This window comes from Emydura macquarii, unplaced genomic scaffold (genome assembly GCF_026122565.2).
Source record: "Emydura macquarii macquarii isolate MOO-44397 ecotype Brisbane River unplaced genomic scaffold, CSIRO-AGI_Emac_v2 contig_295, whole genome shotgun sequence".
Classification (NCBI taxonomy): Eukaryota; Metazoa; Chordata; order Testudines; family Chelidae; genus Emydura; species Emydura macquarii.
The window spans coordinates 4001646-4025317 of NW_027130432.1; the positions used below are offsets into that span (position 1 = coordinate 4001646).

Below are 23672 nucleotides of genomic sequence, written 5' to 3' on the forward strand. Positions count from 1 at the left end.
GGACACTGAGATTTTTGAAGAACAAAACTTTACCTACCTATAAAACTTTCAATCTTTTCTCTAAATGTAATTGTCATGTTCATCTTGTTTTTTAAACTTTTAGCAGTTTCTGAAAAATTTACTTAAAATAAACGACACCCATGCTTTTGATAGGACCTGCAAATGTTTTGGCCTGTGTTTCCTTTCCTGACTGCAGCAGCAGTTTGAACAACTCCAGTGCTTGTTAGCTAATCTAATTATTAGCACAGAAAGAGAGTTTAGTAGATGGCACGTTCATGGAAACAGGAAATATTTGTGAGGTGGACAGGAAGAGGTAATCTTTTTTTTTTTTTATATTGCTTGTAAGAATATATTTAAAGCTGTCTTTAAAAAAAAAAAATCCCATATGTTATAAGTAAGTGGAATATTTTAACTCTTAATAAAAGAATCCCAACAGTCTTCCATTAGTACAAAACCTATTGTGCCACTGCATAAAGAATTGTATCAGGTGTGGCATTTCTGAATTAATGACCAGTATTAAGTCAAGAATGACTATTTGTTTTTATTATCTTTAAGGAGTTTCTGTTTTGTTTATTAATGATTACTGATCTATTGCATGTTAAAATATTGTAGCAGAACATTATTGCCAACACTTATGGATTCTGAGAATGGTGAACTGGATTTTTAAAAATTCTGAACTTGAAATTTTGTTGCTAAGTAAGAATTTATTTGTTAAATCTTGCAATTTTTTCACTTGTGCCACATATGGTCAAATCTATATCTAAATGTGTGTGTGTGAATTCTGTAAATACTCTCCTCGGACAATGCTTTGAGATCTTAATATTTTTATTTTAGGATAATCCTATTGGAAACTGGGATGGAAGATACAATGGAATACAACTCTGCAGTTTTGCAAGTGTAGAAAGTACACTTCTCTTGCATATCAATGATGTTATTCCAGGTATGCTTTGTGTATTTCAAATCCACATAGGCTAGTTAACATGTAACCCAATGCATAAATATATAATTGCAAAATAAGTGCATTAATATTTTGAAATATAGCCTACTGATTAGCTTTGCTAGTATCTGCAACCCCTTCTGTTTATGCAAGAAACATTTAAGTGGAGAGGAGTTTTGATGGAAGGGAAATAGTCTCATGAAGATTTGTGGATAAATATTTGAGCGCTTATAGTAGCAGTGCACCAATTCTTGAAAAACTTATTATTCATCCATCCGATTGTGTGAGCAACTGTGAATGTCTTTAACAGGAAATAACTTCTCATGTATGTGAAGCTTTGGTCATCCAGTAGCATGAAAATAATACTATGTAATTTACCAGTACCACACAATGAAAATAGCAAATATCCAATGCATATTCTGAAAAATCCAAAACTGGTGAAAGCATGCAGTTCGTTCACAACAGTGTAACGAACTAACCTGTAATAATTGCAACCCTTCTGTGGATACTTCACAAGTGGTGTACTAAAACTCAATTTTCAAATTGTGTTTTTTCTAGCTCTGTAGGAGTGCTTTTATGTGGTAACCAAAATCCTGAGCATATGCAACCACCTGTTACCTTTAGTATTTTGTATTAAAACAACTTTTATCTGGATTTTTTTTTGCGGGGGGGAGAGGCTAGCATGATTGTGATATCACATAGCTCTAGTCTGTAACTATCACCTTCTCCCCACTCTAACTACTAACCTTTCTTCAAGAGTACATTGATGCTAAGAAATGATACATGTACATAATGCCACTCATGGAAGCATAATTTGCTTGGTTTGCAATACATAGGATGCATTGGATTCTTTTGTTGTTTCTCCAGAAATCCAGTTTCTTAGGGACTCCCATGTATTAGCAAAGAATGTTTATTGCAGCATTGTTGATTTAAAAAAAATCATAAGTGTTCAAAATCACAAGTTCTTTGTTTTTGTTTTTATTTTCCACTAGTGACCTACCTATGTATGCTTTTGAATTGGAATTTTAATATCACAAAACCTGAACTCAGTGAATCTAGTTTTTTTGCTGTTAAAATAAATGTAGACTTCAAAGTACAGCAATAATTTAGGGTCCTTTATTTAGTTAATACAACTGAGTATACCTTTGTCACCCAAATCAGGTTTTGCGCTGCTCAGTTTTGTTGAGTGCTGTGTAACACCCAAAGAGAGCAAGGTATCAGACTCCCTTCATTCCAATTTTTGTGAGAACTGACTGATAGGCCAAAACTTTAAAATCTGGATGCCTGAATTTAGGTAACTCGTGATCAGTCTGAATTTTCAATCCCCTTTCTCTAAAATGGACACCCACAAATCTCATTGGAATCAATGGGAGCAACATGTGGGCTGATTTTCAAAAATACTGGAAACCTGTTAAATTTCGGATATTGAGCAACTGGCGTTGAAATCTTTGGCCTTAGGTTTTTACAAAGAAATGTTGATGTAACATTTGATTTTACTAATTCTTGGTGGTGGTAATAGAGGGGCATTATTGTCCTTTTTTGTGCTAATTGTTTAAAGGTTTTATACTTCTTGCCTTAAAGTATAGTTTTATAACCTCTGTTACACTTGCACCTATGTGAAAAAACTAAAAACCTCTGCTTATTCTAGAGACTGTATCACAGGAGAGGAGACCTCCCAAACTTGCCTTTGCCTCAAGAGGTGGCGGTGACAAAAGCTTATTCAATAATAAGCAAAAGATTACAGGTACCTAAGAATAATTTTACTTCTTAAAAACAGTCCTTATTTTAATTTTAGGGATGTTTTTATATGAAAAAGCAGCTTTTTATTTTTTTGTTAGTTCATCTGCTCTTTCTTGATACTTGAAGTCAGTCCTTTCCAGAATCGTAATCAAGACTTCAGGTGGGAAATAGCAACAAATCTGTTTCCATGAAAATGCCTGTAAGAAAAAATACTGGCAGGGAAATTCAAAAAATGTATTGCACAGAAGCAGAATACAAAGCTGAATGTGTTTTCAGTTTTCCTTGAGGTTCAACTGGTTGTAAATAGGTTTGGAGTGATTAGACTTTTATCGGTAAATATTGGTAAGCGTCAGTGTCTCACACTCTCACACCCAACCAAAAACATTTCTGTTGATGATGATGATGATTGGAGTTTACAGATAGGCAAAGTAAGAAAAATGCTGCTTGAGAACTTTAGTTTCGTTTAAGAATATTTACAACGTATATTTTGGTAGATGATACTGACTTGTGTTTTTAACAATGTTAAAGTTTTAACAATTTGAATCTCAATATCTACAATTCAGCTTGGACAATGAAAATAGTTTCAGGAGCTGTGTTGCCCCAGCTCATGAGTGCTCATGAGAAACAAGATGTGTAATGAAACGAGCACAAACAGGACTGTATTTTTAATAAAACATGCTGTTTCTTCTAGGATCCACCTCCGAACCTGGAAATAGAAACAGATCTGAATTTTTTTACACATTAAATGGCTCTTCAGTTGATTCTCAACCACAGACTAAATCAAAAAACACATGGTATATCGATGAAGGTAAAGAGGGATAAGTTACCCTTTTGTACAAATGCACGTTGTTTCACATAAGTCTGTGCCTAAATATGTTCATTAGCACAGTAGAAAGTGAGTGTCACTTGAAAAAAATTCAAAATGTTTGAAATAGATGTTCTTTGTTAATGAGTATATTGATCATATCAAACATGGTGAGTTTCCCTTAGAGGTATGATATACACTTAATCTTAACTCAAAGACTATAGCTTTTCAGCTTTGTAACAAACTCACCATATGTAAGTGGGGACGGGTTGTACAGGTGTTACACTTAACACGATTGTTGAGGCACATTGCTGAGCTAGGATGGTACCTTCACACCTGGCCTCCAGATACATAAAGGAGTTTTATCTGACTGATCTTTCTGAAGTTAATTTAACTCTCCAGTTTTAAGGGGATTATAATATTCTGTCATATTCAGAATGTACGTTGTTCAGAGTTGCAAAAACCAGCTAATTATATTTGCTATATCAAAAATGACACTTGCATATTTGTATCTTTTTAAAGTTTATTCTTGAAATTGCACATTTGATTTTAAGATCATGTCTGTAGCATGTAGAATCAGTAAATCTTTATTTGTTTTCATCTGGCAAGGAGTTCTTGTGGCTGAAATTGAGAAGGGGACTAAAAAACATAACTTTATAATGAAAACACACACAATGCAGTAACAGGCATTGTAGTAAAAAACTGTTAAAAATGAAACTGAATTAAGATCATTCCTGGTTGCCTAGCAAATAGTAAGTGCGTTACTTCAGTGTAAAATCTGTTTGAGAGAGAATTCCTCTGATTTATAATGAATAAGAACTTATTTCCTGGAAAGTAACAAGCACGGAGTTAACTTTGTTTTTTGGAATTCTTAAATATTGGCATGTACTCTCTACACACGCACACGCACACGTCTTATTGTTAAGTTGTTACTTGCTCTGTAAATACCAATTGTGTGTTATAGACCAGCTAGGGAGTTGAGACAAGATGTAAGACACTTATAAATAGTATCATACTAGTACATCTGCTTGTGACCTCATTAATCTAGCACTGAATTACTCATGATTTATTTACATTTCTTCAGGTAACAAGTCAATTACTTTATCCTGTATGAGCACTAGATGACAGGTCCTGTCTCTGCAAGAACCAAAATGTGCTTTTATGATACAACCAGGGGATGAGTAATGTACTAAATCAGATATTTGTAACTGTATAGTTAATCACAAGCAAATGTGAAACCTACCATGCTAGTTACTAACTGCCAGCTATCAAGTCCATTCCATGATTCCTTTTGGTGTGTGTATTAAGACAACAGACTTTTTTTGTCTTTGGCCCTTCCATGTAGCATGTTTCTTAAAATTCGTGACACCTGGACATAACTATAAAGACTGGCAGTGTACGAAAATTATATTCTGTATTTATCTTCAGGCTAAGCTTTCCCATAGTTACCTGCTAATGTACCCTATCCTGACCTAGAAAATCTGTGTTTTTTGCTACTTCATGCTGTGTAATCTCCTCACCAAACACTGCAAATATTATACCTAATTTAGGGTGATTGTTTTGTAAAATGGATTATTGTCCATTAGAGGGAGAGGTGAGGTTACAAACTATTTACTTAGTTCTGCAAACTTGACTGTAAGTACAGGAAAAATATAGAGGCAAAAGAACAGTGTTCCATGATGTCAGGAAACATTGCTTCACAGGCATAATAGCATATTAACTGTCCTTTCCATTTTAAATGAAAACTTTGCTGAAGCCTAAATTATGTAAATGTGAATACTGGCTTGTGTAGGAGGAAGGGGAAACAGCAGAAGACGTGCATTTGGGCCACAATTCTTGGAGCTTCTTGACATGCTGGGGAAATGTACTATATGGTGCTGTAAGCGCAACACACTTCTGTGTTCAGCCAGTTCTTTTGGCTACTGTGGAAGTGGGCATAGCTCTAGCCTTACCTCCTGACCTGAGTGTTTCATACTTCCACTTTTGTGAGGAGGCAGCAATGCCTCTAATCACTGCAGTTGTAACTAGTTTCTGCTTAAGATGAGGTAGGAGAGATTTCTTGTGCACTTGCACAGGGACCAGTCACAATTGGGCCTAAAATATCCCACCAACAGCTACAGTAAGACATAGTTTTTTGACCTACAAAGTGTTTTCTTTGGGACGAGAGAGAGAGAGATCTACTTAATTTGTTTCTTATTTTGTTCTTAACAGTTGCTGAAGACCCTGCAAAATCACTTACTGACTCATCTGGATTCGGTCATTCTTCACCACCACTACAGCCACCACCAACAAACTGTTTATCTACTGAAAATAGATTTCACTCTCTACCTTTTAGCCTGACAAAAACGTCCAATACTAATGGTACTATTGGACATAGTCCCCTCTCTCTGTCTGTTCAGTCAGTTATTGGGGATCTGAACACTGCTGCCACCCAGGAGAGTCCATCAACAGTAGTGCCGGTCAATAACTTGCATGGTCTTGAAGCAGGTTCACTGGCTGAAGTTAAAGAGAATCCTCCTTTCTATGGAGTAATTCGCTGGATTGGTCAGCCACCAGGGGTAAATGAAGTATTGGCTGGATTGGAACTGGTAAATAATACAACCTGCACAATCTTATTGTTTACAGTTCTATTTGCTGTCAGTCTTGTAATTTAAGTAATAGTTTTGTAGCAGAGGACCAGAGCCCATGTACTCTACAAAATACCATTCATGGGTCCTGGCTGAAATACAGTTGTCACACGATCTGTGTACAACTGTTAAAATTGTGAATAGGACTTACTCATTTTATGATACAACCAGGGGATAAGTAATATACTAAATCAGATATTTATAACCTAAATATACAATAAAGCCTTGTTTCATCGCCAAGTTATGACATGGTTAGGGCCTGTTCTGTACTGCAGATAAAACTGTTGTAGCTTGTTCAGTGGACAACAACTTGGTTCCTCTAGTTAGATGCTTCTGTAGTGTAGAAGGGCCTTGAATTCCTTTTACTTGTTTCTTAGTTTTATACATGATTCTCAATCAGAACTTGTGAATTACTGGGCATCCTTTATTTTCCGATTAAAAAGAAAGGCAATACAACCTACATAAAATACTGTCTGTAATAGTCCCAGTTGAGTGCCCCAAGAAATCTTTCCTGACAGAAATTGCTGGGATTTTTTTTGTGTGCACGCGCTTGTTTTTTTTTTTTTTTTTCCTTTCCATTTTGATGAATTAGCATTTTTGTTGGAAAATTCCCAAACAGTTCTAGTTAAAAGGCAAACTACACAAATTTCAAAGCCACAGTTGCAGCAAAATTGTGCAGATTTGTGTTACGATTTTGATATTTTTTGTGGTAGTTGAAGCCCTGGTTGCATTTGTGCAGCAGCTATATTATTTTCTATGCATGTAAAGTAAATGCTCGTAAGAATAATTTTCTGTTGAATTTTCCACAAGTATATATTAAAATCATTGGCAGTATATATAAGATAATCCTGTTTACCCGAAGAGGCTGGTGAGGACACAAGTGTGTTTTGAGTTTTCCCCAAAAAACGTATCCTTCACCCTATATTTTCAATCACAAATGATCTGCAGGGTGTATTTTATGACTCTGAGGGCTAAACTTGGCCCTTGGACTTGTACATAGTACACTACTGCATTAGGTCTAACATCTGTTTAATATCCATAATACTTTTGATAGTGTTTTTGAAATAGCTATCTTCCAGTCTTAATCATTTTGTTCACTGTTATAATTATTCCTCAGATTTTCAGACTATTTTATCCTTCCTTCATGCTCACACTGTTGTATTTTCCCCATCCCCACCATGAAAAAATTCAAATGTTAGTTATTTAGGGTGGTGAAAAATACCCCTAGAGAATATCATAAACTTATCTGATTGCAGAGGGGGTAATGGACAGAGAAGTGTGGCTTTGCTGCTCTTATCACTAAACTAAAAATAAATCACTCCTGAACTGAAGCCATATGTATCGACTTATAGCCCTAAATCAATCTTGCATTGCAGAATGGAAAACTCGAATAGAGGTGACTTTATCGTAGATATCTTGTCAAACACCTAAGTCACCAGAATCCTAGGAATGGGAGTTGTTGGGCTGTAGTTTTGCATGCACTTTTTTCAATTAAAAAAGTGGTAAAATCTTTTATTTCCAGGAAGATGAATGCGCAGGCTGTACAGACGGAACATTTAAAGGAACTAGATACTTCACCTGTGCCCCGAAGAAGGCTCTCTTTGTTAAACTCAAGAGCTGCAGGCCAGATTCTAGGTTTGCGTCACTGCAGCCTGTTTCCAACCAGATTGAACGCTGCAACTCTCTAGGTATTGAACATGTCCTTCTCAAGTATTTACTTATGTAGAAGTAACATCATTTCTGGTTTTGGTTCTTCATGCAGTAGTCCGCTAGAAATACTTAACATTCAAAAGGCTGTACAAACATTAATTAATCTGATTAGTCAATTATGTGAGTACTATGCACGGAACACAATTTAACATTCTTCTGTGGATTATTGCATCAAGGACTTTAAAGCAAGAAAATGTTCTACCACTTCTTTAAAGAAAGCTGATGCTTTTTCTCAGCATTGCAAACTTTTATATCATGTGACAAAGATCAGAGTGTAAATTGTGAAATGTATTTGAAATTGAAGTTTTTAATGACGCCTGGCATTTCTCGCTTTACTGATGGCAGCAGCAATCTTGCTGAGAGATATTTATAGAAATGTAGGGTGGGAAGGGACATCAAGAGGTTAGCTAGTTCAGTCCCCTGTGCTGAGACAGGACAGCCTGATAAGTGTTTGTCTAATCTGTTCTTAAAAACCTCTAGTGATGGGGTTCCACAACCTCCCTAGGAAGCCTGTTTTGGTGCTTAACTGTCTTTATAGCTAGAATGTTTGTTTTTCTTGAATCTCCCTTGCTGCAGTTTAAGCCAATTACATTTGCCACTCCAGCGATCTCAGTTTCAGATACTGTAAGCCAGCTTCCATTCTCCTTCAATACGGGCTCATTTTAAGAGGCGGGGGAAAAATCAGCACGTAAATATTGATAAAATATTAAAATGGAAAAGAGTGCCTGTTTACAAGATGGATGCATATTTTCTGGATGCCAAATAGTATCAGAGGATTCAAAGTATCTTGATCTCATATGCTAGATATGTTTTGGCAAAGAAATTGCATTTTGAAACGTTCATACTTTTAAGATTTGTTTAAATAAAATGTAAAAATTAGGGAGAAATTCATTTATGCATACTAGGTAAAACTGTATTCCAGTGTTGTGGGCCCACCCAAGTGTGGTAATGTGGGGTATCAATGGGGCTTTAAGGACTTGTGCACCATCTATCTGCTGCAGAATGTGTTTCACCCTGAGAGTAAATAGTACAGCAGATGCCACTCTGATTCCTTCCCAGACCTGAAGAAGAGCTCTGTGTAGCTCGAAAGCTTGTACCTTCCACCAACATCTATTGGTCCAATAAAATGTTATATCACCTATCTTGTCTCTCTTTCTAGTATAGGGAAGGAATGGTTTCAAAGTAAGCAATATGTTGTCTACAAAACACTTATAGGAAAATCTTGATGGAGGTGAAATTTTGAGGCTTTTAAGTGACTTTTGAAAAAATATTTTCAGCCTTTGGAGGATACTTAAGTGAAGTGGTAGAAGAAAACACTCCTCCAAAAACTGAAAAAGACGGTTTAGAGACAATGATTGGAAAGAAGAAAGGTATCCAGGGTCATTACAATTCTTGTTACTTAGACTCCACCTTATTCTGGTAAGTTGTGTGTTTTTGTTTTGTTTTTAAATTTGTGCAATTGAATCCAAAGATGTGGGTGAGAGGGAGAAATGTTACAAATGTAGTAGAGTAGCTCAGCACTAATTTGTATTGAATGTTTTGCTTTATTGCTGTGCAATTAATAGTGACATATTGTACATGTAATGCCTAGTGTGGCATAACATTCTTTTCAATTGAATGGAACCCACCAGGACTGGATTGGCTTCTGAGTGTGAATTGTGTAATATTCACTGATAGGGTTAAAGAACTTCTTAACATGAAATGTGTAATTTGAATCCTTGGCTGGTATCCAGTCATTACTCGTCTTCTACTTTTATATACTTTGGTGTGGGGTAATTTTATTTTTGCTTGGTTTGTTCTTTACTTTCTGATCTGGCCTTCATTGGTTTGTCCTGAGACTTAATTATGTTCCTCAGTGTTTTACAGAATGAAAATAATAATTTTTTCTTTTTCAGCCTTTTTTCTTTTAGCTCTGTTTTGGACACTGTTTTACTGAGACCTAAAGAAAAGAATGATGTAGAATATTATAGTGAAACTCAAGAGCTGCTAAGGACAGAGATAGTAAACCCTCTTCGGATGTAAGTAGATGCATAGAAAATGTGTTCTAGAACTGGCCAGTGATTCTCCAGTCTAGTATAAATTTCATAATAACCTAGCCAACTGTGCAATACTTTGTCTTAGAAATGAAAAGTTTCTTCCTGACCTCTGCTATTGTAAAGCAGTGAGGACAAACAGCTCTGGTGATTTTTTTAAATCTAATTGGTGTAACTGCAGATGATGTTTCAAAAAATGATAGAAGGCACAGTCATATCAGCATTTCCATTTCCTAGAGCTGGAAACAAACATGTCTCTAGCTACAGATAGGCCATGTGTGTTGACACAAACATAAATGGGAGTAAGTACCAGTGGTGACTCAAGACAGGCATGGGTAGTGAGAACAACTCAACATCTTGATACTTATAGTGTGAAAAGCAGGTGTGCCTGAGTTTCTTTTCTGCATAGGATTGCGTAACTCAGCCTTACTCTGCTCTTTCTCGTTAGTCATTTGTAACCGTCACAAAACTTGTTTTTAAAAAAGCTTTAGTAACGTCTGCTTTGTCTGAGTGTATATCATACACTGAAATCATTTACCAAATTATATTAAGAGAAGTTCAAAAGTAATGAGTGCAGATGAGATGTTTGAGGCTCAGAGAACAAAGGAAATGTTACAGTAGGACATACACAGCCGTATAATTATGAATTATTCATCTTTAGTTCAAAAAAATCTCAAGGGTCAATGAAAACATAGTTTATTAGTAATGATTGTAGTTTGGCTTGGTTTTATAATTAATAGCTTATTTGTAAAGGTTTTAGCTTTCTTTTGAAGAAAAATGCTGGATTTTTGAATGTCTTAAAAGTGAGGATGTGCACACACCTGTTGTTTTGTGATTCAGTGGACACAGAATGTATTGCAGAATCTGTTTCCAGCTGAAGAAATACCAAAAGATTGCTGGGGCAGAGAATTAAAAGCTTTTTTTTTTTTTATTCTCACTCTTTCCTCCTTTTCCCCCATTGTGCGTCCTCTTCCCCCCCAATGTATCAAATCTTTATTGTACACCTTCTCACAAGGTAGGAGGAGGAGACACATCTCCTCCCTAATTGACAAAACTTCAACCACCTTTAGGTGTCAGAAATGCAAACAGTTTTTGGCATTCAGGAAGGAATGAAAATCTCTAACTTGAACAATTTCTGCAGTGCTGTTGCATATTGTCATTATAAAATTTGGTGGCCCACTGAATATGGGGGATAGTGCAAGTTAAATTGAAAGCTATTCCAAAACTGAAATTGGTGTAACGTTTGCTATTCAAATAATTAACACAAGGAGGATTAGTTAAATGTTTCCTAAAACTCTGAGTTTACTTGAAGTTGTCACAGAAATGTCAATGCACCTCAAAATTCAGCAGTGCTCTGCCGTATAAAACTGTGGGCTCTGACCAAGAACTTGGGACCAGTGTGCTGCAGAATACAAGAGGGTTGGAATTTAGGCTTATGGGGGAAATGCCAGATATTGTAAAACAGCCAATTAAGGAAATAAAGTTTTTAGGAAATAGACTGTATTCTAGTCTTTAATAATAACCTTTGGTTATTAAGTTTCTCTTCTCTCCTGACTGGATGAAAAGGTTTAGCTAATAGTTTATTACTACAATTTCTTAATGTAGTTATGGATATGTTTGTGCCACGAAAATAATGAAACTGAGGAAAATACTTGAAAAAGTTGAAGCTGCATCAGGATTCACTTCTGAGGAAAAAGGTAATTGTCGAGTCTTTTGCTTCTAGATAGGTGGTAGTTGCAATAGAAAGGGGCTGAAATAATATTATGTAATGAATACACGTTAAGATACACTAATATTTTTCTGTAGTACCCATCACTGTGGTATCAAAGCTTTCCCTAGGGATAGGGATTGAAGAATTCACACTCTTGCTAGCCACTGGTGAATGTTACTACTCTGTTAGTAGTAGTTTTTTTTTTCTCTTCTCAGGGTAAAATTTCACAGAGTCACATAATTGCCTTTGGAGTAGGAGATTTTTGATTGTTCATCAGTATGCCTTGTTATCCAGAATTTAGCCTTCATCTGCTTATAGTTGGTGCTTAGAAGATAAAGTTTAGGATTGTGTGTTTCCCAACTGTGGCAGTTTATAAGTTGCCATATCTACTATGCTACTAAAATTGGAATGCATCTTCAGAGTTGGTTGTTCCAGTTTAGAATAAATTTTTCTAATTTTTAAAAGTCTTGGAGGTTGTATATGCTTTAACATGCTAACATGACTTTTTATTTTTGCCCAGATCCAGAAGAATTCTTGAATATTTTATTTCATCATATTTTAAGAGTAGAGCCACTGTTAAAAATAAGGTAAAATGCTCTTTTGACTAAACAATAAAAATGTACATGTTGTTGAACTCTTACAGCCAGATTTATCCCAGTAATGGTGAATAGGACATTGTAGTTTATTCTCCCCCACCCCCTCCTGCATATAGAGTTGGCACAGATTTAGCCCTCTAACTCTGCATATCTATTAGCATGCAGTGGAGGTAGGGTCTATTACATGGAGAGCCCACTACTTCCATGCTATTGCCTACCCCTTGCCTTTGTGTGACGCCTTGACAATCCAAACTCTCTTGCAGTAGTCTGTTACCAGGAATTTCTGAATGGCTTCTTTCACTGGAAATCCCTTGTTCTCCACAGGGTCTGCGGTAAACTTTCCTGAGTTTCCCTGCAGATATGCAATTGAGATTACTAAACCTATTGTGGTCAGCTCCTAGTCCTCTTCTCTATACCTTCTTCAGAGAAGCTTCTGTAAGTTGTAGGAAAAGATAGAGGAAGCATGCTGTGGAGCTGGCACTCTCTACTTTTCTCCTTTTTTTAGCCTGGCTCGGATTCATGGGGTTTTTTCTCTCTCTCTCTCTCTCTCTCTCTCTCTCTCTCTCAAAAAAAAGGAAAAACTGAGTCTATATAGAGAATATTTTCGGAAGATAACTTGCCTGTTCCTGGCCCACTGTACTGCACTATTTCAGCACTATGAAACTGTTAATTTGCCTAATTAATCTGTAGAAATTGTGGATGTTTCAGATGTAATAGTTTGGGGATTTTGAATCTTCAAATTAAAATAGATGCAGTATAGTTTTATCGTTGAACAAAATGTTAGGAATGCTTGAAACCCAAGGATTCCCAATGCTGTGATTTCTTAAAGGGACACAGCAGAGACAAAAATCAGACTTTCAAAAGGAAGTACTCTTGATCAGAATTGTTACTGATAGACTTTAGCGTGTATTGCATTTTAGTAATCTAGAGCTCATTATTCCACTCACATGAGCTGAGGAATGGAGCTGAGGAATGGAGAATTAAATAAGTGAGGAGGAGTGCCTCCTCTTTGTGCTTGCCTCTTACCTATTTTTTCTGCAGCACCTCTCAGACACGTTTTGTCCCTGTTTCATAAAGATGGGACTCTGAGGTAATTTGTGAAAGGGGTAGGGCAATGATGGATAGCAGCAACTTCAGGTTTTCTGCTCTGAGAATTCTGCTTATATCTAGACAGAAGTTAATGCTGCTTATTACAGCATTGATCTGTGCTCTAGAGTGTTAGTTATTGCACAGACCAAGAAGTTTAAAGACTGTGTGTTCTCAGGGAGCCATGCTGACTTGGTAGAAAGACCTATTGTCCAGCAGTGTGGTGCAGTAGAATCATAGAATTGTTGGAAGGGACCTCAAGAGGTCTTCTAGTCCAGTCCCCTGCACTCAAGGCAGGACTACGTATTATTTATAACTTCCTTTCCCTGTGTTCTATGGGGTTAAAGACCAATGATGAACCCTCACATATTCCTTTCTGCTGGTGAGAGTGTTAGTCAATCTCTCGAACATGAGCATTTAGTTTCCTCTAAGGTCCTTTTGCAGACTTACTGCAGGAGGGTATGATATGACTCATGTAATTTTCGGTCTTTTTGCTATCTTACGACTTGCACCTTCACTCAGAGTGAAAATTGCCTTGGTGAGTCTCGTTTTCTGATTCTCTTGCATTTGAAAGTGCTGCCGTTTCCAACAATGCATACGGATGCATTTTTTAAAACATTTAATCAAAATATTTCTATTCCTTTAAATGATTAAAAACCCTTTTCCTCAATTCAACCTGGGTTTATGCAGTACTTGACCATGTCCCTGTAAGCTTTTATTTGTGGCAACCTGAAAAATGCCTAGCATTATAAAGGTATAAAAATGAAAATACACTTAAAAGTAAAGGGAATGCTGTGAAATGGTTTTCCTGTTCAAGTATATGTACATGTGGATCCCATGTGGTCTACATGCACTGTATATGTGCAAGAATTCAGAAGGTTTTTTTCCTGTAGTGTCTATTAGGAATCATTCGTGCGTCCTGCATGCCTCACGCACTACCTCTCCGAAGGGCATAAAAAGCAGTGTGACCTCAACTGCCAGTCAGTTCCTCCTGACTTTCTGCCAAGGGGGCTCACTGACTCTCCTGCTTAATGTTAGATAATTTTTTACTTTGTGTTTACTGTAGTTTTTTTTATAGTTGTTTGTTTCATTTAGCCCACTGGCTATATATAACTGTAAATATGGGTTAACCCTTGTTTAAAAAAAAATCCATTTATTTTGAAGATATATTTTGTCTGTATTATTCTTAGATCAGCAGGTCAAAAGGTACAAGACTGTTACTTCTATCAAATTTTTATGGACAAAAATGAGAAAGTCGGAGTCCCAACAATTCAACAGTTACTGGAATGGTCTTTCATCAACAGCAGCTTGAAGTTTGCAGAGGTCGGTGACAATTGTTGGTTTGTTTGAAGAGATGTGACCTTATACACAGTGGAAACTAGTCTGCTTATAAAAAAGAGAAATGTATATTTTGTGGTATACTAAAGTATTGAATGTTCACCCAGTGGTTATGAGAAGAAGGATCTACTAATACTGGTAGCAAATGTGTTAATGCTTGGGGGTCAGAGTCTTGGGTCACTGGTGTCAAAAGATTAACATGATGCTAGAGATTATCTTTTATAAAATCTCTTTGAGATGGATTAATGTGTATCTATCATTTGACCAAATAGACCAAAGTAATTTGAACCTTCAGGCTTTTGTTTTTAGTATATTTAAAAACAAAGTTTATGATATTTTAAAAAAAGTTAGTTTTTCTTTTGTGAATCATTTAATTTTACAAAGGAGTAAGACTTGTGATCTCTACATGTGTTAAAATTGTGCGGAGTCTGGCTGTTCAGGGGAGGGGAGTTAGTATATGGTTTAATACCATTTAAACAGGCTGGTGCCTACTACATGTGACGATGAATGAAATTATGTTACAGTCCTTTTCTCCTTATGTTTTTAGAATTTTTGAGATATTGTAAACATTAAATTTGTTTCATTTTTATTTGGTTAATAATGATCTATATGTATGTGGCCTATTAGCGTTAAAACATTAATATGATTTAGCAGCTATAAACCAATATAGCATTTGGTGAAAATTATAAAATAGATATATATTTTGAAGATCTAAATTGTATTGTATTTTGGGATGTTTGGTAGGCACCCTCATGTTTGATTATTCAGATGCCTCGATTTGGAAAAGACTTCAAAATGTTCAACAAAATTTTTCCATCTCTGGAATTAAATATAACAGACTTACTTGAAGACAGTAAGTATAAACTATTACTAGGTATGGTAAAAGTAAGTAGCCCTGGTAGTGAGACACAAAATTATATGAAAAACATAGTAGTCTGCAAAATAGACTGAGCTTGGAATGAACTTTTGATAGTTTCCATAAGTATTAAACTATAGTAACCAATAAACTTTCCCTTCTTCTTTGAACAGTGTCCCTTTGGGTGCTCCACTTAAGGTGTGCCTGTGCCTTTGAGTGGAGATTTTTGGTAGCAGGGCCCATCTGGCCCATGCATATGCCCTACGAATCGTCATGCCCTCTGCCAAGGCTCTGACCAGCTTCAGCTCAAGGGGCTGAGGACTCTGCTGTATAGAGACCTCCTAGTACTGCTAGTGCCCTGTCCACATCAACATCTTGGTCACCAGAGACCACTAGAGAGGTAGAGGTACCTTGGTACTGAGTACATCTAGGATATCAAAGTCCTCTACATTGGTAGCCTCAACATCTGCCTTTAAGCAGCAGGAAGTAAAGGAGTAAATCTCCAAGAAAATCTCAGTCACTGATGCAGAAGTGTACAGCGACCTCCAGTCATAAGGGTTGTTCCAGGCAAGTTCTGAGTGATGCTGATACTGCAAAGGCAAAGTGGAGTTAGTCATATAAGGCAGACTCGGTATTGAGATTAGGTACGCATACCCAGAATGGCAGAGACAGTGGTGAAAAAAGTTCTAAGCCTATCCCTGAAAAGCTAGGGGTGGTTAGCATGAACGTCAACAGTACCAAAGACTGCGTGGTACTTATAGCACCAATGGAAGTGGCGTTGACTCACTCCTATGCTAAATGTTCAGTACTCATAGTCTAAGGTCAGAAGGGACCAATATGAACATCTAGTCTGATCTCCTGAACAATGCAGGCCACAGAACCTCACCCACCCGCTGCTGCTGCATTGGTACTGAAGCCATCCTTCAAGGGTTCTTGCTCAATCCCTTCTTTGATACCATCAATACTGCAAGAAGGTAGATACCCTAAGGACTTGCTAATATCTTTGGAACCAGAGTCTTCTCTGTTTAACAAGTTGTGGGGGAGCGGGGTTGTCAGCATCAAGACTTTGGTCACTGACCCTTTTATCATCTACAGTACCATACTGCCCTTTGTCTATTTGAACAAGCTGAACAACTATTCCCCCTGTTGGAGTGTATGGAAGAGGATTCTTCAGATTCTCAAATAGCAGTGCAGGATTCCCCTATCTATTCTGGGGCATACTGCTCTCCCTCTGACACTGACATAATATGGGAGGATAGACCTCAAGTGACACCCACATGGCAGAACACAGATGTATGCCTCCACTATGCTGTTTGGCTCCCCCCCCCAGTGGCCTTACTGGGACTTGTGTGCATTCTTTTGTCAGCAATTTACAATAAAATTGTGACACCACAGGAAGGGGCCCATTTTCCTAAACCTCCTATGCTTGGAAGAGACCTTAGAGGAGCAGGAAGCAAAGGTGGATAAGAAGGTGACTCCTCTTACTAAAATTTCTTCCTCGTCACCTGATGAAGCTTTGATGGATGCCTCCACTGTCTCCTATGGCATATGGCGTCAGGCAATTTCAAGAAATGCTAAAATAAATCATGGACACGCTTTGGATTCCCTTAAAGAGGTTCAGGATCCCACCATAAACTCTTAGATATTTTGAATACTTTGATGTCAATGAGGATTGCCATTCTGGACAATGAAACTGTTATGGAGACTGCTAAGACTGTTTGGGAAACTCTAGTTACCGCACCACCTACCTGCATAGGGCAGATAAAAAATATTATGTCCCTGCCAGGGAATCCGTTTCTCTTTTCTTACCCAGCTCTGCATTCCCTAGTAGTGGAGGCTGTTAATGAACAAGGCAGACAGCATAGATCAAAGTCTGCCCTGTACTGTAAAAACCACAAGAAACTAGATCTTTTTTGTCATAAATCTTTTTCTTCAACCACACTTCAGTTCAGAATAGCAAACCATCAGGCACTTGTGGCTAAATAGTCATATTTGAATTTCAACAGATTTAATTAGTTTATTGAGCACTTTCCAGAGAAATATCATGAACAATTTAAGACCATTGTACAAGAAGGTCAACTGCTGGCAAAGGCATCACTCAAGGCCTCCTTTGGATGTTGCTGATAGAGCTGCACGGTCTATATCCACTTCAGTGGACGTGAGAAGAGCATCTTGGCTGCAGCTGCTAGGCTTTCCAAGAGCGATGTCCAGAGTGCCGTTGAAGACCTTTTCATGGTTGCAAGTGCTTTGCAGACTTGACAAATACATCTCTCCACACTTTAAAGGACTTGAGAGCTATGTGCGATCTGTAGGGATTTATGCTCCTGTAAATAAGAGGAGATTTACTAAATCTCAGACAGCACAAAGAGCATGCTTAGCCCTGTATTCTACTTATTGTAGACCATGTGAGCCCCAGCGAAGAGACCAAGATATTCTAAGAAGACACCTCTTTCACTGCTACATCCTCGAAGTGACAATTTTGATGGTGTAGTCAAGAGTCTCATTCATTCAACCAACAGGGGTTTTCATCTGCAACATCCTACACCACTCACTCCCTTCAAAGGTCACTTCTCTCATTTTCAGACTGCATGGGAGAATATAACATTGAACAAATGGGTTTCGGAAGTCATGACATATGGTTACACTTTCCATTTCAAATCCATCCCTCCTACCCACTTGTCATCCCTGTCTCTATTCAGGGCCCCCCCCCCCCCCCCCCATCACGATCAATTGCTGGTACAAGAAGTTACCTTATTTCTGTTTTTAGGAACAATAGAACCAACTTCAGTACAGCACAGGGGAAGGGGGTTCTATTAAACTTTCTGATCCCCCAAAAGAATGGTGAATAAAAATCAATTTTAGACCTCAAATCTCTAAACAGATATGTAAAACAGCAATAATTTCCTCATTAGACTTAGGAGGTGGTCGAAAGTTATGAACCAACTAGATGCATAGTTTCATGTTATGTACCCTTCACATGAGGTTTCTTTGTTTGCTAATCAACAAGCACTAACGATATAGGATGTTCCTTTTCAGTCCATCTGCTGCTCCAAGTGTATTATCAAAGATTCTGGCAGTAGTTGCTGCCCACCTACATTGTCTGGTTATAATCATTTTCCCATATCTGGATGATTCAGGGGAAGATCATATCAGGAAGTCTTGATAGTAAAGATATAATGTGTTCTCTGTTTCACAGCATGGGACTTCAAATCAACCTCAAAAAGTGTTAGGACATGAATATAGTGTCTATACTTCATAGGAATTTGCCTAGCTGCAGTGACAGGCCAAGTGTACCTTTCTTCCAGCAGACTTCTCACATTAACCACTCAAGGATTAAGGGCAATCCTCAAGAGCCAGTAGGAGACTGTCTTCAACTGCTGGGGCACACGTCAGCTTGCATCTTTGTACTGCAACCTGCCAGAGCACATCTCCGAGGTCTACAGGGGTAGCTTCAAATAGTTTACAACCCAAGCAGGCACAGCCTAGGCAAGTTACTGTCTGTCCCCCCAATGGATTCTGCAGTCACTCAACTGGTGGAAGGACCCAACCAAGACCTGTGCAGGTGTTCATTCTTTCAGAATCCCCCTATTGTAGTGATAACATCAGACACTTGGCTTTTGGGTTGAGGGGCACATTTGGAACCTCACAAAATGTCAATGGCAAAATGGTCACTATAAGAGCAGCTTCTCTACATCAACCTTCTAGAATTGAGCAGTCTGAAATGTTTGTCTACACTTTCAACATCTAATCAGATCCAAGTCAATAAAGATAATGACAGACAACATGGCATGCATGTATTCATATCAATTGTCAGGGAGAAGCACTTTCCCCATCTCTCTGCTGAGGTGATAAAACTCAGGAATTGGTGCATAGCCAACCATATAGTCATCTCAGCTTCTTACTTCCCTGGTATTCAGTATGCTATGGCAGACTATGTCAGCAGACATTTATTTCTAAATTATGAATGGGAACTGGATTCTCCAATCCTCTTCTTAACTTGGGCATTCCTGGAGGTTGATCTGTTTTTTATGGCAGTCAACACAGAATGTACTGGTATTCCTCTAGAAGGGGGTCTCAGTGCCCAATTTCTAAGAGACGCTTTACTCATCTCCTGGACGAAGGGACTTCTCTCTGCATGTCCACCGATGACATTAACGTTAATGCTTCTCAGCAAGATCAGGCCAAAGTTATATTGATTGCACCGACATGATCAAGGCAAGTTTTGGTATCCCTGTCTAATCAGACTCACCTTTTGCTTTCCTTAGCAGTTTCCTTTCATTCCTTGACTAATGAATGAAGATGCCGGTCAAACTCTTCACCCCAGCCTTCAGATTCTGAGTCTCCAAGCAAGATTCCTCAATTCTTCTCAGGAAGAGAGGTATCCTGTTCATCAGAGGTACAATACACATTATTAAATAATAGAAAAGAACTCTACGAGACAGACACATTTCTGGAAATGGAAAGTTATCATCTTTATCAACAGTCATCAGACTTTTGCTGACTCGATCAGCTTTTCCCAGGATATTGGATTATGTATTGAAATTGGAATCAGATTGCTCTATGAATTTCATTAGGGTATACTTACTGGCAATAACAGAGAGAGACGAACGCACACACCATTTTTCGCTCTTCGCTCACTCAACCACAATAGGAGTCTTAAGAGGTTTCTCATATCACTCCCCACAAATGGGTTCACAACCTATGCCTTAATTGCCATAAATTTGTCTATGAAGACAGCCTTCCTGGTAGCTATCACTTCTGCTCAAGATGTTGGAGAATGGGGGGCTTTAATTGCAGATTCCCCATTTATGGTATTCACCAGAAAGAAAGTATTGCTACAGTCCCATCCAAGATTTTTACCAAAGGTGTCCTCAGAATTTCATATTAACCATTCATCATCTGATTTTTTCCCAAAGCCACACTGAACTATCAAGCAATTATATTCTAAACTTTAGATATCAGGAGGGCATTAGCTTTTTAGCTAGAGAGGACCAAACCATTTAGTAATCTACTAGACTGTATGTACTGGAGATGGAAGCAAACAAAGGTTTAGCAAACATTGTCAAAGTGTCTATCAGGATGTATTAAGATCTGTTATGACCAAACTCATGTGTGACCCCTTTCAAGGGTGATAGCACATTCCACAAGAGTATGATCTACATCCTTAAGAATGTACCAGTTGCAGACGTCTGTAGAGTGGCAACTTAGTCCTCTGTTTGTACATTTTCTAATCATTCTGTATTGGTGCCTGCAACAAGATTAGATGCTGCTCTAGGCAACCCAATTCTCTCCTCTGTATTGCACTCTGCTGAAAACCTCCCATCTCCTTAGGTGGGTAATGCTAAGGAGTTATCTGAAATGGAGCCCGCACAGGGACACTTCTTGAAGGAGGAGAGGTTACTCATCTTGTACAGTAACTGGATTTCTTCAAGGTGTGTGACCCTGTGCGTGCTCCACTATTCACCTTCCTTCATCTCTGCTTTAGAGTCTCCCTAGTGGGACTTTGGTGGAGAAGGAACTGAGGGCAGTTTGCCTGAGTAGCCCCATATAGTCTTTGTGTGGAGCACAAGGATGTGTCGGTCACTTGCATGGCAAAGGGAGCACTACCACCAAAAATATCTGCTCAAAAGTGTAGGATGCAGGTGCACCAGAAGTGGAGCACCCACAGGGACATACATCTTGAAGAACTCCATTACTGCACAAGCTGAGTAAACTCTCCTTCTCTTCAAAGTAATTCAAAGCTCCATATTGAAGAATTTGTAGACTGTAGATTCGTGTATGGATACCCCTTTCTTCTATTTTATATTTTGGGGATAGAATTAAATCTTTCAAGTCATTGTCAGGTCAAGTGTGCCTAGTATTGCATTAGAATTTTGTTTTGGTTTTTCTAGTTCTAAGGAATAATTTAAATGTCAGCAAATGTAACAGGTGTCACTATCATACTTGTGCTGTATCAGAATTGTGGGTGAATAAGTGGTTGTCTTAGAGGCAAGCAGTAGTTCTGAGATCAGTTAAGTAGAAGACTTAGAACAGCCAATGAAAGTCAAGTTTCACCAGACCATGCTCCAGTTTTGTCACTTTCTTGATGTGCTTGGGCTCCACCAGAATAGTGACTAAAACCCTAAAGTTCATTACACACTTAATCTCTTTCTGTAGCTTGCCTTGTTGATGTCTGCTCACCAAACTGGGCCTAAAATTAGTTACTTTTTGCCTAATAAAAATATAAAAATATTGTACATTTTTATGTAATTGAAAAGTATGATCTATTGAATAGTGGAAAGGAAAAAACTGGGAATTGTAGTATTTTTAGCTGTAATTTGTGATATAGTGTTTATATTGGAAAGGCAGGGATGACCTTAATTTCTGGGATTGCTAGTCACCTCTTGAACAAAAACACATGTAATACCTACTCTGTTTCAATACCTGTAGGAAAATCTCCAGTTTAAAATCATTTGGTAAATATTTAAATAATTTTTTATTTAAATCTAATTTTCTGGGATGTGGCTTTAGATATCCCAGCTTGGCTTTTCAGTTAGTTGGGTTACAGGTTTGTTCATGGTTCCTGACTTAGGTTAGGCTTAAATTTTAACTAGTGTAACACTCACTAGACTAAGAAAATACATTTTTAATAGAGAGCAGAAATAACTTTTAAAATAAAGCAAACAAAAAAAAAAAAAGCATGTGCGCTGTTACATCCAGGAAACAAGTATCAAAACACTTTCTACATCAGCTGTATTTCTGAAATTATGGTTTACTACTTATGCTCTCTCTCGTCTGCTGGAGAATAGCAGGAGAGCAAAAGTTAAGCCCAGTAAAATTAATGATGGGGGGTTCTTTTGGTTTTGTGTCTCTTTTAATTTGTGATGTTGATCTTAACTGGATTAATGTAGGTTACAGTTTTGGATCAAAATAGATTGTCTCTGTTTAAAGTGATGTTTTTTTTCCCCACGTACAAAAATCTGAGGCAAAGTATTTTTTTTTTTTTACTAAAATGTAGCTCCTAGGCAGTGCCGTATATGTGGAGGACTTGCAATGTATGAGTGCAGAGAATGTTATGAAGATACTGACATTTCTGCTGGAAAAATCAAGCAGTTTTGTAAAACCTGCAACACACAAGTAAGTGTACTTTTTTAAAAAAATTCTGTGGTCCTTTAACTAGTGCATACTCACAGCTAGGTGTAGTATAGTAGTTTCAGAAGGCACTGACTGACATGTGGAAGCGGGGCTATTGGCAATTGGGCACAAGATGAAGAGTGCAGACTTCATTAACAAGATGAGACTCTTGATTTAATTCATTAAAACACCCTTGATGACTACATCTATTAAGCAGCATTTACTATAGCCTTTGGCAACTACACAATCCAACTTTGTGAATCAGTGAGGAGAAAGAAGTAATTCCAGGCTGCAGTTGACTTTGGTCAACTGGAGAGTATTAAAAGCAGTACTTCTCATCTCCTGTGTTAGTGGTTCAAATTCAGCTGCGGGTAGTAGTGACTGAAAGTACTATCTGGTTTCTGTTTGATGTGCATTAAATTATTATGGTCTTGATCTAGTTCCCAGTGGGCAGGTGTCCATTTCCAGTAAAGGTGTCAATAGTGATGATGATTTTTGTAAGACTGAGTAGGGTGGGGCAAAGACTGAATATGTTTGGAGACTGAACTCCCCTCCTATCTCTAAAGTGGGTTTCTCCATGGCAAAGTTGAGCTACATTTGGTGAGACAGCGTAGGGAAACTTGCACTGCTTTTGTGCATGGCAAACCTGTTCTTTGGTTAAGTAAGACTTCATTCTCTAGTGCCATCAATCTGCCCTTTCACCGGTATGAAAATTCACACAGCCTTTAAAAAGAGGGCCTTTCCTTTCCTCCCAGAGTATGTGAGTGTTTGGTTTTTTTCTTTCTGAAATATGATGTTCTTTTAGGTTCACCTACATCCCAAGAGACAGAGTCATAAATTCAATCCAGTGTCACTTCCTAAAGATTTACCAGACTGGGATTGGAGACATGGATGTATCCCTTGCCAGAAGATGGAGTTATTTGCTGTTCTCTGCATAGAAACAAGCCATTATGTAGCTTTTGTTAAATATGGGAAGGATGACTCTGCCTGGCTCTTCTTCGACAGCATGGCAGATCGGGATGGTATATCTTTAATTATTTTTTTCTGTTTAGACTGTCAAATTTAAACACAAGTTAGCTCTTAAATACTGAGACTATAAAAGTTTTCCATTACCAGAACA

At 37.8% G+C, this 23672-nt stretch overlaps 1 protein-coding gene across 3 annotated transcripts in view; it reads left to right on the forward strand.

The window, feature by feature from the left end:
- The window catches only part of CYLD (CYLD lysine 63 deubiquitinase), a 40875-nt gene that overhangs the window by 10159 nt on the left and 7044 nt on the right, over nucleotides 1-23672 (forward strand). For all 3 annotated transcript variants that reach the window (XM_067550791.1, XM_067550805.1, XM_067550796.1), the window contains exons 5-17: nucleotides 835-940; nucleotides 2586-2681; nucleotides 3369-3485; nucleotides 5694-6070; nucleotides 7632-7797; nucleotides 9097-9238; nucleotides 9715-9837; nucleotides 11458-11549; nucleotides 12084-12150; nucleotides 14436-14568; nucleotides 15328-15436; nucleotides 22437-22555; nucleotides 23358-23574. In XM_067550791.1, the coding sequence (XP_067406892.1) occupies nucleotides 835-940; nucleotides 2586-2681; nucleotides 3369-3485; nucleotides 5694-6070; nucleotides 7632-7797; nucleotides 9097-9238; nucleotides 9715-9837; nucleotides 11458-11549; nucleotides 12084-12150; nucleotides 14436-14568; nucleotides 15328-15436; nucleotides 22437-22555; nucleotides 23358-23574 (1864 nt within the window). The remainder of the gene's footprint in view (nucleotides 1-834; nucleotides 941-2585; nucleotides 2682-3368; nucleotides 3486-5693; nucleotides 6071-7631; nucleotides 7798-9096; nucleotides 9239-9714; nucleotides 9838-11457; nucleotides 11550-12083; nucleotides 12151-14435; nucleotides 14569-15327; nucleotides 15437-22436; nucleotides 22556-23357; nucleotides 23575-23672) is intronic.